Genomic DNA, 14,889 nt, shown 5'->3' on the forward strand with positions numbered 1-14,889 from the left:
GGATGCTAAAAGACTTTGGGGAGGATTTTATAAATGTTAATTATGTATCTATGTATAGTATGTATGTATGTAATGTATGTAAAACAAATCAATGGAAAAACATGGTGAAGAAAAAAAAGTGCTGTGTCGTCTGATTTGATCTCCGGCCTGGATCACACGAGATTTCTGCTTCCCTCGGGATGAAAGGATTATTATTTCAAAAGCAATGAGTTTTTCCTCTCTTAATTAATTTTGGCTCTTTCTCGTTCGCCTCTGTATGCTTTGTTCTTGTTTTTAACATTCTCCGCTTTCACCATTTCTTTATTTCGGCTGGAAAAACAAATCGAATGAAACATACTCTCTCTTTTCAGTCCTATTTTGCTTCCATAACGTGCTAGTGGAAAAAAAAGCCTCCAAAATATACATTTAAGTGTTTATTGAATTACACTTTATGATCTGCGGCGAGTTTGAGTCAGAAATCTCCATCTCAGCAGCTTTGGTTTGTTTATATATCATTCCCCTGATTTATACAACATTTTATTCCTAAAAGCATGGCAAAAAAAAAATTTCTTCTGTCTGTTTACAGTATTTTTTTGATTTATGAAGTGATAAATGGAGAAATCAAACAAGAGTTATGAACCTGGCTTTATCCAATGCTCAGATTTCTCTTCTGGAAAAGTACATTTAGTTAGGTAACACCTCATTTGCATATGTAAACATAACATTTCAAAAAACACAAGACAGTACTGAGATGAATCAGTTGGTGAGATCATGTTTTCCCTGTTCATCTGTATTGACCGCACAACAGGAAGAAAAAAATCCTATTTTCTCCATAGAAAAGTTGATTTTTATGGCTCTTTCCAGATATATGTTGAGCTCCAAGGTTGTTAAATGATGAAATATGTTTCTAAGACACAAAATTGTCTTTAGTAGGTGTCGTGTAGAGTAACATAGATGCCTCGTCAGCTGCTGTAAGGGCTGGTTCAAAGTCAGAGTTGGAAACATCTTGAAAAATGTCTTTTTCCACACATTTTATGCATGCAAATTGTATAATATCCAAGGTACACATTTCTTCCAGATAATTCTCATATTGTATTTTCAGAAATTTTTGGAATATTTTTCCTCTTCCCAAATTTGTCACTACCGAAACACAATGATAAATCATTTAATAAGAAGGCTTACATTGACCTATTAAGATTTTATTTACGTCTACCTTGGAAATATATTTTTTGCTATTTTTTAAAAAAGGTTTTCACAGGTAAATTAAAATTTTAACAATATTTCAGATGTAAGTTTTTTTGTATATTTTTGAATCCTATTTTTCTTTGTAAAAAGCAAAGTTTATCATATTGATTTCAAAGTGAAGGATTCATTAGTTTGAATATACATCGGACCAAACACTATAATAACATCTTCAATATTTTTGACAAAACATCCCATGTTTCGGTAGTGACCACATCACATTACGGAATTTTAACTTGCGTACTAAAACACTAATGATTTGCATAATAAATCATACTAAAATTCTAATGATTTACATAACTGTACTAAAATTTTGTTTATTTCCCCCAAATAAATGATGTGGTGTTCCTTTTGTCACTACCAAAACGATGTCATTACCGAAACAGTTACGACCGAAACATGTTGAAGTTTCGGTAGTGACAATTTTAGATACTTTTGAGCCGCTCAAAGATGATAATGAGCACATGATTAGCTATCACAAAACCCAAAAAAGTGCTTAATTGCAGAAAAATGTGTTTGTTTGTGACGTTCCTTAAAGTTGCACACAGATTTTCAGACTTTTGAACACATTTAACTCAGAATGATGATCTATCTACTGAAAGAGAGGCTGTGAGAGGGAGGAACACAGGAATATTTCCTGATCAGAAATGTAGAAGTGTGTTAAAATCAGTCTCAGACAATGGACTAAAACACACAGTGTTTCGGTAGTGACGTGAAAATGCAGGACACTTTTTTTTTTTTTTTTTTTTTTTTTTTTTTTTTTACTTAAAGTTTCATGACTTAAAAATAAAATCAAAAATATGTTTTTAAAACAACAATGTAAAAAAATTGCAAAGATTATTTCAATATAATTTAAGTTTATGGGTTAGGGTTCTTGACAGCCACCTCCCAAAATGATGATTTTATATATATTAAGCTTACTGATATTTTAAATATTATTGTGGGATTCAATAGATAATAGAAGAATCTTAGAAAACCTCTAAAATTTGAACACTTAATAAGTGCATTTTAAATGTGTTTTTTTGTTTTTTGTTTTTTTTTTGGTTGTGGGACAACAGTTTGCACCAATTCTGTAGAATGGCCCATAAATGTAAGCCGTCCGCCATATTGGAACAGTCAAAGCGGGTCCGTGAACATTCAAGAGCAAGTTGACTGAGCGTCTGCAACCGTAGTTGGTCACATATATGAATATCTACATCTTCAGTAGACTTCAGCAGATGATTTTGCTAAACTAACACAAGACAAAGGCATCAGCTGACACACAACATTAAAAAGTGTCTGGAGCTGTGGAATGTCGTGTCTATGTAGTCACTCTGGTATGGAAGGCCATTTCTGCCACATATGAAAATAAAATCTTGCTCTAGTCATAATTATGACATAAGTTGAAATTATGGCACACTAAATCAAAATTGACATACTGTGTCAAAATTATGACTTAAATGTCATGAGATAAAAAGTCAAACTTGACATCATAATTTGTATTTTTTCATTATAATTTTGACTTTTTGTCTCGTAAAGTCATAATTTTGACTTGAGTATGTCAATTCTGATTTAGTAGCCTGTCAATTTTGACTTTTATGTCATAATTTTGTCTTTTTGTCTTAATTTTGACTTTTATGTCATCATTTTGATTTAGCATGTCATAATAATTTTGACTCCTCGTCATGAAATGGGCTTCCATAAAAATTAAATATATGTATAGCCTAGATAATTGTATTTAGTGGCTTTATTTGACAGGATAGTGAAGCAGCAGAGAGGGAGATCATGTGTTGTCATTGCTGATTCAAGTATGTAATTTTTTTATCAGAAATTACCATTTATGAGTTATTCGTTTGCATTGGTTCATGGTTCAGGACATGCCTATGGAGAAAATGAATGGAAAAGCTACCTTCAAGATCAAGGTGAATAAAAAAAAGTGATGTGCTCTAATAAATATAGCATTTATTAAAACTAAAATGACATTGATTTTCCATAGGAATTCTTGAGGAATTACAGGTGTGCAAATGCACTCGTTTATACATTCTATTCCTCAGCACTGGCATTAGTATTCACATGCTTGTTTGAGTAGGTGAACATATAATCCTGAACGGCCTGCTCTTGTCGGGGTGTGTATGAACCGGATGATGCAGCAGGCCGTTGTTGTGCGGGTCTGCGGCGCATGAGGCCTGCTGAGCTCCAGACTGCTGAGAGAGCGCGTGTGGCGCCGCCGTGTGGTCAGAGAAGCAATAGACACAGGTTTCTGTCGCCTTCGGCCTGTCCTGATTCAAGCTGCCTTCCTGAGACACATCATCTGCACGAGTCACCAGAGAATCTGAAACAAGCAACTGCATTATTTCCCTAAGAATAAAAACACACATATTCTATTTTTTTTTTTTTTTTTTTGGATCCCTGCATAAATAATCTAATAAAGGATTAGTTCACTTTCAAATTAAAATTTCCTGATAATTTACTCACCTCCATGTCATCCAAGATGTTCATGTCCTTCTTTTCTTCAGTGGAAAAGAAATGAAGGTTTTTGATGAAAACAATTGACTCCAAATGGTTGAAGGTCAAAATTACAGTTTCAGTGCAGCTTCAAAGAGTTTTACACGATCCCAGATGAGAAATAAGGGTCTAATCTAGAGAAACCATCGCTCATTTTCTAAAAAAAATATTAAAAATTATATACTTTTAACCATAAATGCTCATCTTGAACTAGCTCTCTTCTTCTTCTTCTCTATCAGAATTCCAGCAGTGTAGACACTGCTAATTGTAGCTATTACTGCCCTCCTCAGGTCAAAGTTTGAACTAATTGTTATATACTTGCACTAGCATATTGTATATGACAGTTTAGTTCAAACTTTGACCTGAGGAGGGCAGTAATACACTTAGCAGCGTCTACACTGCTGGAATTCTAATAGAGAAGAAGAAGAAGAAGAAGAAGAAGAAGAGAGCTAGTTCAAGACGAGCGTTTATGGTTAAAAGTATATAATTTTTTATTATTTTTTTTTTAGAAAATGACCGTTTCACTAGATAAGACTCTTATTCCTCGCCTGGGATCGTTTAAAGCCCTTTGAAGCTGCACTGAAACTGTAATTTTGACCTTCAACTGTTTGGAGTCCATTGAAATCCACTATAAAGAGAAAAATCCTAGAATGTTTTCATCAAAAATCTTAATTTCTTTTCGACTGAAGAAAGAAGGACATAAACATCTTGGATGACATGGGGGTGAGTAAATTATCAGAAAAATTTAATTTGAAAGTGAACTAATCCTTTAATATAATAAAAAATTATGTAACATATAAAAATATACAATGTACTATAATGTATAATATTTTTCTAAGCTTTTGGTCGTTTGTGTAGTGTTATTATTCACCTTTAGATGATTGTCCCTGTCTTTTGGGCTGCTGTTTCTTGGTGTCCAGCTGCTGCTGCTGGTGTTTGGCTCTCTTGAGCAGCAGCAGGATTGCAGTGGTCAGTGTGAACATGAGCACTATGATGCACAGACCCAACAGAGAGTACAGCAGCGCCTCCGAGTACAGCGTGGATCTGGGCACTGCGCGCCCTCTGCTGGTGATCAGTGGCACTGCAGACACGCCAAGAGGCCTCTGCGTCACAGCCACTGCATCTGCGCCTGTATGACAGATGAACGTGTACATGATGTAAGTCTGTTTTATTTGGAGACGGGGGACACTGTTTTTTACAAGTTGAGCGCAAATTTATCTTTTTATATTTTTATATTAAATAAACATTTAATGTTGCCAGAAGCACAACATTATAATGTGGGCACCCACCGCCAGAAACATTGATCGGCGCATATGCCAAATTTGCCAACAATGTAAATCAGTATTTACATAGCATAGTATTCCTAAATGTATCTGTCTCACACGTGTCCTGCATTGTCCTGCAAAATCACATCTACTGTCATGCAACAGATCAATAGCCAGGTGGTCACCCTAAATGCAGAAGATGAAGTATAACAGGCTATATAATCCACAAGGCAACACAACGTACACACTGATGAGACCCAACAATGAAACTCAAACTGAGCTTAAGTAGTGGAGATAACGAGACACACACCTGAACATAATGATGAGATAAAATGAATAGCCATGTCAACTAAGGCGGGAAGTGTTCAAGACACAAATAGAGTCCACATGGTGTGACATAAGGTGCCTCCAGAAGGCCAGAAGGCGCATCCTCACGTCATAGAGAGAAAAAGGCAAGGAGGATGAGGAGATGGCGAAAGGATGGCGCAACAGGCAGAGGATACAGGAGGAGGCTCTGGAGGTGGATGGCTGATCGGGAGAATGCGGAACAGAAAAGTCCAAGGTGGTGAGAGCCAGGGAGGAGCCTTAAGCAGAGGCGTGCTGGTGGAAACCCAGGCCACAGCCAGGACTGCAATCCATGGTGGCATTGCCAAATGAAGGAGCCTTGGTGGTAGAAGTCCTGATGCTACTATAGGGTTGACCGGAGGCGATTGTAATGGAATTGGACCCCACCGTGTAGGGCCGAAGAGATGGAGTAATGTTGATGACCCAGGCGGTCACGACAGAGCTGCAGAGACAACCTCCCGAGATGAATGTATGGGTCAGAAGGCCGGAGGGCAAGCTAGAGTGATCAGGGGGGAAGGCAGAGAGGGCTGAGTGGGCCGTAGTCGAAGGGGTGGAGGGCCGGAGAGCAGCGGACAGTCAGCAAGTCAGCAGTGAAGACACGGCAAGGTCTGACCCAGGTGGAGCTGACAGACCGAGGGAGCCTGGTGAGACTGAAGGTCTATGCTGGAATCCAGGCCAAGAGGAGCGCAGGAGCCAGGGTGACGGGTTGAGGAGGAGCGAAGTCCACTGAGGCAGTAGGCAGAGTCACGGGCTCTTCTCATCCAGGAAAGTTAGGGCTCCCAGCAGGCCTGAGGTGGAACCACTTCCTAGATGAATGTATGGGTCCGAAGGCCAGAGGGCAAGCTGGAGCGACCGGGGGGAAGGCGGAGAGGGCTGAGCGGGCCGTAGTCGAAGGGGTGGAGGGCCGGAGAGCAGCGGATGGTCAGCAAGTCAGCAATGAAGACACAGCAAGGTCTGACCCAGGTGGAGCCGACAGACCGAGGGAGCCTGGTGAGATTGAAGGTCCATGCTGGAATCCAGGGCAGGAGGAGCGCAGGAGCCAGAGTGACGGGTTGAGGAGGAGCGAAGTCCACTGAGGTAGTAGGCGGAGTCACAGGCTCTTCTCACCCAGGAAAGTTAGGGCTCCCAGCAGGCCCGAGGTGGAACCACTTCCTAGATGAATGTATGGGTCCGAAGGCCAGAGGGCAAGCTGGAGCGACCAAGGGGGAAGGCGGAGAGGGCTGAGTGGGCCGTAGTCGAAGGGGTGGAGGGCCGGAGAGCAGCGGATGGTCAGCAAGTCAGCAGCGAAGGCACAGCGAGGTCTGACCCAGAAGGCCAGAGGTGGACCACTTCACTGAAAGAAGGAGGGAATGGTGTGAAGGATTGGTGGGAGATGGTGATGGTGATGACTAGGTGGCAGGAGTGGCTGAGGGCTGAGGACGAAATTGGAGAATAATAAACAAACCAATGAGACAAGTCAGATCTTCTATAGTAGTTAGGAGAGGTGGTGAGAGAGGGAGGCTGGGCGGGACAGATGAAGAAGATTCTGCAAACAAGATGTGATGCTAAATTATTTTCTCCTAATTTGCAGTCAATATTTTGTGCTGCGGGAGGGTGGGCGGGGCTCTTATCCTTTCCCTCAGATTCCACAAACACCCCCTCGGCAGATGGCGCATCTGGCACGCGGTGGAGAAGGCCTCGATTTCTGCGGTGGGCTCATGCTGCTCCACCCAGTCCGATGGGCTCCCCACTGGGTTGGGAGTGGGGCTGGTGACGTCATCCATGGTGAATGCAGATCCACAGGATACCAGCACCCACTCCACAACACGCAGCGAAGCTCCCTCGAGGAGCTTCTCCAGAAACTCGTCTCGTGTAGATATGTTCAATCTGGCAAGTAAAAAAGAGATGAGGTAGTCATCTGGGAAGGCCAGATCGAGGAAATCCTCTAGGTGAGCCTCGAGGGAGCGTTCTCCCTGCTCAAGGCACATTAGCTGGCTGTCCCCTCAAATAGTGCCCTATTTAAGGGTATGGGGGCAATTTCGGCCACAGCCCGAGTCTAAATTTCAGAGTTCTACGTTGACGCGAATGCTTGCAGTGACATCTCTTCTCTGATGACGAGGGCAGGGCAACCTGTCACTCACATGAGATCCACCAATAGCAAACCGCAACCATCCAATCAAATCCCCGTGGACAAAATCAAGGCCCACCTTAGAGTTGTTCTTGTTCCAGAAGCAGTTTTAACACCCTCATTACATGTTCTGGACAGTAGTTGGGACTTTCAGTCAGCAGAATTTCATAAACGTTATTGATTCAAAAAGCAGATATTTATTTAGTGCATTATTAATGCATTTAAATTTTTTTTAAAGCACCCCTACTTTGGCATGTCTTTTTAGAAGCTGTGTTTTATTAACTGCATGTTGTTTAGATACCTGCAGTTTAGGCATTCATTATAAATATATAACACAATTGAATAATTTTATTAACTGCTAAGCCGCCACTGTTTTTGAAGAGGATTTTCAGTCTAGTTAGCTGGAACCACAGCGATTATCGTGACATTTTGTGAATTTAAAGAAGCAAAAAAGAATTTAAAACCTAAAATGTCATGTATAAGAAATGAGCTCAGTGTATAAATAGACAGGTTTAAGGTCATGTGACTCATTCCTGAGTGTGTCATGAAGTTGTAGACATGCTTTACTCACTCTTGCATGCATCTGAGCACGCCGAGGGGTGACTGCCACACAACACAGAGCACTTCAGACACTTCTTCAGCAGTCGGTCGTAGAACTGACCAGACACGGCTTTACATTTCCAGGCCACTGCCGACACAACAGCACACATCCTTCATCAAGTAGGATTCTCGGTTAAGCATGAGCTACAGACTGTGTAACTTACCGCAGTACTCAGAGCAGCGTGGCTGAATCATAGAGTTATGACAGACCAGGCTGCAGGACACACACTTTAGCACCAGCCTGTCCATGTACTGGCCCTCTCCACAGCGTTGTGCCATCGCTCAGTCCCCGACAAATACCTGTACAGCCCATTGAATTGTCTTTTATGGGTCATGAGTGACTAACAGGTTCAATGAATGAGCTTTCTGAACAAGGCTAAAGAAACACTTATTCCTTTGAAAAATTACCATCAGAATGTACTTTAATTTCTCATGTTCAATCTTATGTAATCTCTCATGTTCATGACTGGTAATTCATCACTCAAAGAAGCTGATCTTAAAATGACTCATTCACATAAGTTGGTAAGATTCAGATTTATTATATTCATTATGTTATATTCAAAAGTTTCAAAAGTGACTTGCTTGACTGACAAAAATTAAAAATATATGACAAAATATAAGATATAATCATAATAAAGCATTCAACTGTACCTGTATAACACACACACACACACACATATATATATATATATAGTATGCTGATTTAAATGTTAAACTATATATATATATACATATATAACATTTATATATAAGTTCGGTTACACTTTATTTTAATGTGTCCATGTTACATTGTATTTATACATACATGTATCATACATCAGTTCTGAGCAACAACAATTAACTACATGTACTTACTAAGGGTTGGTTTAGGGTTAGTTGCATGTAATTATACATATTTTATAGTTATTATTACAGTAAATACATTTAATGTATGTAACAAGGACACTGTAAAATAAAGTGTTACCAAAAGCTTCATGAGTGCTGTGAATCTGTAAGTAGCCTGTACATATTAAGCACATTCACTACTCTTTATACACTGAAAAAAAAAAAAATGCTGTAAGATTTACTTTGAAAATTTTCACACAAAAACTGCAATAGTACATTTCACAAATAAACGGCAAGTAACACTTTGGATTAAACATGACATTTTGAAGTAGAAAGACTTGTAAACATACTCAAATAATCATTTGGTTTTTTTTACAACTTTGAAAAATTGTATTTTTCTCATTTTAGGTTAGTTTAGATCACTTACCTCGAGTGGGAATGAAGGCATGTGGTGGTCTGTAGTTTAGTTTCTGTGCGTGTGGGTATATTTGTATGAGCAGATCATTTGAATATAACCACAGTCTCACGAGACCAGACTGCTGCAACTGCTTTTTATTGCATGCAGATAACATCTGATTACTTCATAATTATCTTTAAATAAATCTGAGAATATGAAAACCCAAAACGTTTTGCACATGAAAGCAAAGAAGAAGAAATGTTCGTTGTTTCATCAGAGCACACTGTAAAACCTGCAACTGTTGCTTTAACTCTTTCCCTGTCAGTGATTTTATAAAAGTTGCCAGCCAGCGCTAGCATTTTTTATCTTTTTTTTTATTAACAAAACTTTCATGGCCCCCAGAATACTTTGTTGTATGAATATTTGAACATACTGCATCAAAAGAAAGAACAGAGCCTATGCTTTTAAGGCGTTCAGTTTTATTGTTTTAAAATGTTTCCTAGGGTGCACTTATAATGTTTGTATGATTTTTACATCTAAAAGCCCTCTGATTTGAATTCTCTGTTTTAAGGGGCGTGTCTACTGTGAGACTTCAGTGTAAATGCCCACTGCTGTGATTGGCTGACATCTTTGCATATGAAATAGCTAAGTATTACTCTCTGGAAAACTTTTAGCACGTTTTTACTATTACAGCTCTCAAGGTTTACTAATTGTGAAAAGATCTATGGCTTATATTTAGATCGTGGCATGAAAGGTTGCAGTGATGAACATTGTAGCCGATCACAGACATGTTGTTGAGCTCATGAAAGCAGTGATCTCGTCATTGCAGCTCAATTTCTGCACACTAACGAATGCTTTCAGCGTAACTAACAGTGCAAACTCGATGTAACTAAGAGAATCGTTTATTATAATGAGTTTTTCCAGAATTCAGTCACTGATAAACTCGTGCTGTTTGATTGACAGCTCCAGCGATTGTAAAGGGAGCATTCTTTGATCGCTTTTTATATGTAATTAAATCAGATTATTTTCATCCTACTAAGAGAAACAATGTGAAGTTGACTGTTGTTTGATTTACTGACACATAGACAAAGAACATCTGACTGTACATGAATCATTAATATCAGAAATTAGAATTAATCATTAGAATTAACACGGTTTCTTATGTTGTTGCATTACTGTCGAGTCCATAACGTAAAAGTCTGTTTGCAAAGCCTGCGTCGAAATACAATTGATTCACCAAAGAATCTACAGTCAAATGTACCGAATACAAATAAATAAAGCTCAACTGAGACATTCACATTGTTTAAAATAAATAACCATATTCCTAGCATTAGGATCCTTTGAAAGGTAATTATTTTATAAGGTTATTTTTAGCCCAGTGAGTGATCCTGTGCTCTTCTCTCCTCCTCATCTCACTAACATGCCGGTGGGTGGGCTAACGTTGTAATGATGAAGTAGGCGTTGATTTTCTTCTGCAGGCATTTTCTTGTCACACTATTACATAATAAAGAGGCCCATTCCACAACAAGTCGTTTTCTGGGCTTAGTTACAATAAAAGCTGTTTTTGGACTAACAAGGAGGTTTTCAGTTCTGAAACTTACAGGATATTCTTATAGTACGATGCAGAGATGGGCACTTGAGTTAGTGACTTGGACTCGAGTCGCATTTTAATAGACTTCAAGGGTTAGTTCACCAAAAATGAAAATAATGTCATTTATTACTCACTCTCATGTCGTTCTACACCTGTAAGACCTTCGTTCATCTTCGGATCACAAATTAAGATATTTTTGATTAAAAAACTTGACTCAGACTCCAGTGATAAAGACTTCAGACTTGACTCAGACTCCAGATAAAAGACTCGTAAACATCTCTGGTATGATGAGCTTTTATGACCTTTTATGTCAAAATCTCAAGGAAAATTTGATTTCTCAGTTCATTAAATATATTAAAAAACATATTAAAAAACCCTAGCTTCAGGCATTCTTTTTAATCAACACTTGAATGCAGGTAAGTTTCATAAAAAGCAACAGTTTGAAGAAAAAGCTGAGAAAATTGTGTTTTTTCCCCCTAATTTGATTCAGAACAAAGATCGAAACACAGATGGAGTAGAATGAGTCCATCAGCACCTCCAAAGCTTCACAGTCCTTTTGATCGCATTAGCTTACATTAAGCAATACTTCTATCGCTTGTTTCTGCTTCTTCTTCGCTTGTTTGGGATCCTTTGGATCCATTTCAGAAGATGCATAACAGCGCTCCCATAAATGCATAAATGATCTCGTCAATGGCGGGGAAAGAGTTAAAGAGCTATTTCTTTCTAACTCATATTTAGTTTTGTGGGTATGAATTAGGCATGCGACATATCAAATTTTCATGTTGCGATAATTGCTGAAGCTTTTATCACGGTACACGGTATTATCACGATATTGAAATAAGAAAATATTGAAATAAAAAGTGTTGTCATATAACAGGTTTAAAAACTCTTTTTTTTTTATAACAAAAAGAACTCTGAACATTTAAATACATTACGCAATACACAAAAAAAAAGTTTAAAAAAGATTAAAGTGCAAAGGAATTATAAAGATCAACAGGTAACACTTTATAATAAGGTCTCATTATTTAATGTTAGTTAATGCATTAACTAAGATTAAGGATGTTTTGTTACAAAAGTTATTATTTTCTGTTAATATTAGTTAAAAAATACAACTGATCATTAGTTTTAGCTCAGGTCCATTAAATAATAGTTACAACTTTTTAGTAGTGTTATTAGACTTTAACTAAGAAATCAACATTAACTAGGATTAATAAATGCTTTCTAAGTATTTTTCATTGTCAGTTTGGTAATAATTCATTAACATGTTAACTAATGAAGCCTTATGCCACTAAGTGTTACTGAATAATAACAAATATTCACAACATTTTCAATCATTATAGGGCATGTTATAGTCCAGATTAAAATGTAAAAATGTTTAAGTTTGAAAATAAATAGCCTTTTAAGTCTTTAAGTATTAAGTATTTGGTGCTGTGATGAACAACATTGCGAATACAAAAAAAACCTAAATGGCTATTTGAAGCATTTTAGATACTGTTCAGTAGAGCATTTGATTTGTTTATGGGGTTTCCAGGGTAACCGCTGCATTTCGGCTGTTCCATCAGCGCCCTCTGCTGTCAGAGAGTGAACGTGCACTTTCATTCAGCGCGTCTCATGAGCTTCTCGTGCACGTTTGGCTTGTTTACATCTGAGTGCGTGTCCTTTGACGAGGAATACAGCGGTGTTGTGCATTTTATACGGTTGTTGGGGAAAGTATTCTTAAAATGTATTATAAAAATTTGAATAATTTGTAATAAATAATTATTCACGATATTTTGAAGTGCCCACGGTAACAATATAGTGCATTTTCATTATCATCATATGGGTGATTCTTCAATTAGGGGAACTTTTATGTCCCCAGATTATACATTCATGTTAAAAACACTATATTATAAAATAAATAGTTTAGTTATTTCAAATAATATTTATTGCACCACCAAAAAATGTTATACACTAAAATCAGTATGATTTCCATTTTTAAAAATGTTTTCATCACTAATATTTGGCTACTCAAGCCTTGTCCCCAACCCAGACTTTAAAACTTGTCTGCTCTGAAAGTGTGATAAAATGTTAACAGTTCATTAAAAAATCACAATATATGTTTAAACAGTAACTTAAAAAGGCACTTGATGCATAATTTGGGTTCATATCTGTGCAATTTGTGAATATTTTTAACAATTTAGTATTGTCCACAACAATACTGTCATTACCGCGACAGTCTATGATTACAACAAGGATTTTTTTGAGGGTAAGACTTGTTTATGATGTAACCATGGAAATGAAGACCAGCAGGGGAGCACATGTCAGCCATGGAAGAACAGTGACATTTGATGTCTGAAAAAGTAAGTAATTTAATCATGAATTCCTTCTGATCATGGAGTAGACTTATTCAGCGTCATTACCATAAATGCTGTAGCAGCAATATTTTGATAAATATATGTATATATTCACATGATTTATGTGTATTTAAAGTTCTTTTTGTACTAGCTGTTGAGTGATGTTAGCAAATCCATGACCTAGCATCTTTTTTTCCTGAAAAAAAAAAAAAAAGTCATTACCGCAACACGTCATTACCAACACACAACTTGTTGTGATGGTAATGACAAGTGATGGTGGTAATGACATGTTCTGTGTCACTATCTATATCATATTATTTGTTTATAAATTAAGTTAAAGAAGCATAATAGTGTTATTTTACAATGAAACTTAAATGAGATGCCGTACTTCCTAAAACTATTTTTTCTTATTTTTTAACCAGAATGGCTCCCAAGAAATCAGCTGAAAGGTCTAGAGATTATAGAAAAAAATTGAAGGAAGATCCTGTAAAATATCAGCAGTACATTGACAGAGAAAAGGAAAGATACAAAAGAAGAAAAGAAACAGGAAAGCTTAAAGTAATCTCACAACTTTCAAAACGGGAGCAAAGACAGAAACGCAAACAATGGAGAGTTAACCAAAACAATAAAAGAGCCAATGACAAAATTCGACAGGAAGTACAACACTATGTAGCTTCACCCCCCCCCCCCCAAGATCTCCAGTGCAACAAGGTCAGAACATTGGAAATGCAAATCGTGAAACTCCTAGCAGAAGAGGTCGTAAGAAAGTTAAGGCAAATAAAGCAAAAGTCTATCGTGATCTTTTTGCTATCCAAAAGAAGCTACAAATGGCCCAGAAAAAAATGGAAAAATACAAAAAGAGATGCACTAGGCTTTCTGGGCGGCTTTCACAACTAGACTCCCCAAAGTAAAAAACAAAAAAAACACTGAAATCACAGACCAACTGAAAGGGTGTTGGTGTGCTGTGAAATATGACAGGGAGGTATATCCAGGAATAGTTCAAGATGTGGATGCAGAGAATTGCATTCTTGTTAAAACTATGAGTCGTGTAGGCCAGAACCGCTACTTTTGGCCTATGAGGGATGATATTCTGTGGTATCAGCCACATGATTTTCTGGGTCTTATCCCACCACCTCAGCCAGTGACGAAAAGGCACATGATGCTGCCAGTAGATGTCTGATAAGAGATGTGTCAAGAGGGCGGTCCGTGGAGATATATAGTTCTGGATGTTCATGTTAGGTCAACTAGTGTGTTCTCTCCCTCAACCTTTTTACTACCTCTTTTTCTGTCAGTAGGCCCTAATTTATATTGCAGGAAAAGTGCAAAGTCTAAATTCTAAATAAAACCTAATTTTATAACAAGGACAATTCTTTATGAAATTAAATTAGCTTATTTTAATACCATGAGCAAGATCCTAAGCAAAAACATTGGGTCACCACATGACACACAATGGCATGGCTGGAGTTAATCTTCAGGACACTTTGCTCATTGAGTGACTACACTATGCCTGTCATTGAAACCAGGGCCCAGTATCGCGTTCTCTCCACATCCCATCCATCTCCCTTTATCATCTCTAATTCACATTTTGAATGTTCAAATACATGTTTGAAAGCAAACACATTTCATTATATGCATTGTTAGTTTTAACCCAATGCAACTTTTATGAGTTTGAAAACTTTTATGTTTTCTGTTAAAAACTTTTATGTTAAACTTTTATGTTA

At 37.7% G+C, this 14,889-nt stretch overlaps 1 protein-coding gene across 2 annotated transcripts; it reads right to left on the reverse strand.

Moving 5' to 3' along the window:
- Positions 1-2,929: 2,929 nt before the first annotated feature.
- LOC125255954 (tumor necrosis factor receptor superfamily member 13B) lies at positions 2,930-9,639 on the reverse strand. 2 transcript variants are annotated; one of them, XM_048171559.1, is made up of 5 exons: positions 9,275-9,639; positions 8,187-8,322; positions 7,994-8,110; positions 4,577-4,834; positions 2,930-3,532 (listed from the first exon to the last, which is right to left on the reverse strand). In XM_048171559.1, exons 2-5 carry the CDS (start codon positions 8,299-8,301, stop codon positions 3,270-3,272), a joined length of 753 nt encoding a protein of 250 aa, XP_048027516.1. In that variant the 5' UTR covers positions 8,302-8,322; positions 9,275-9,639; the 3' UTR covers positions 2,930-3,269. The 2 variants fall into 2 exon arrangements, with proteins under 2 accessions (XP_048027516.1, XP_048027517.1); XM_048171560.1 differs by lacking the exon at positions 9,275-9,639 and having other exon boundaries at positions 8,187-8,683.
- Between the last annotated feature and the right edge of the window lie 5,250 nt (positions 9,640-14,889).

Source organism: Megalobrama amblycephala, linkage group LG20 (assembly GCF_018812025.1).
Source record: "Megalobrama amblycephala isolate DHTTF-2021 linkage group LG20, ASM1881202v1, whole genome shotgun sequence".
Lineage (NCBI taxonomy): Eukaryota > Metazoa > Chordata > Actinopteri > Cypriniformes > Xenocyprididae > Megalobrama > Megalobrama amblycephala.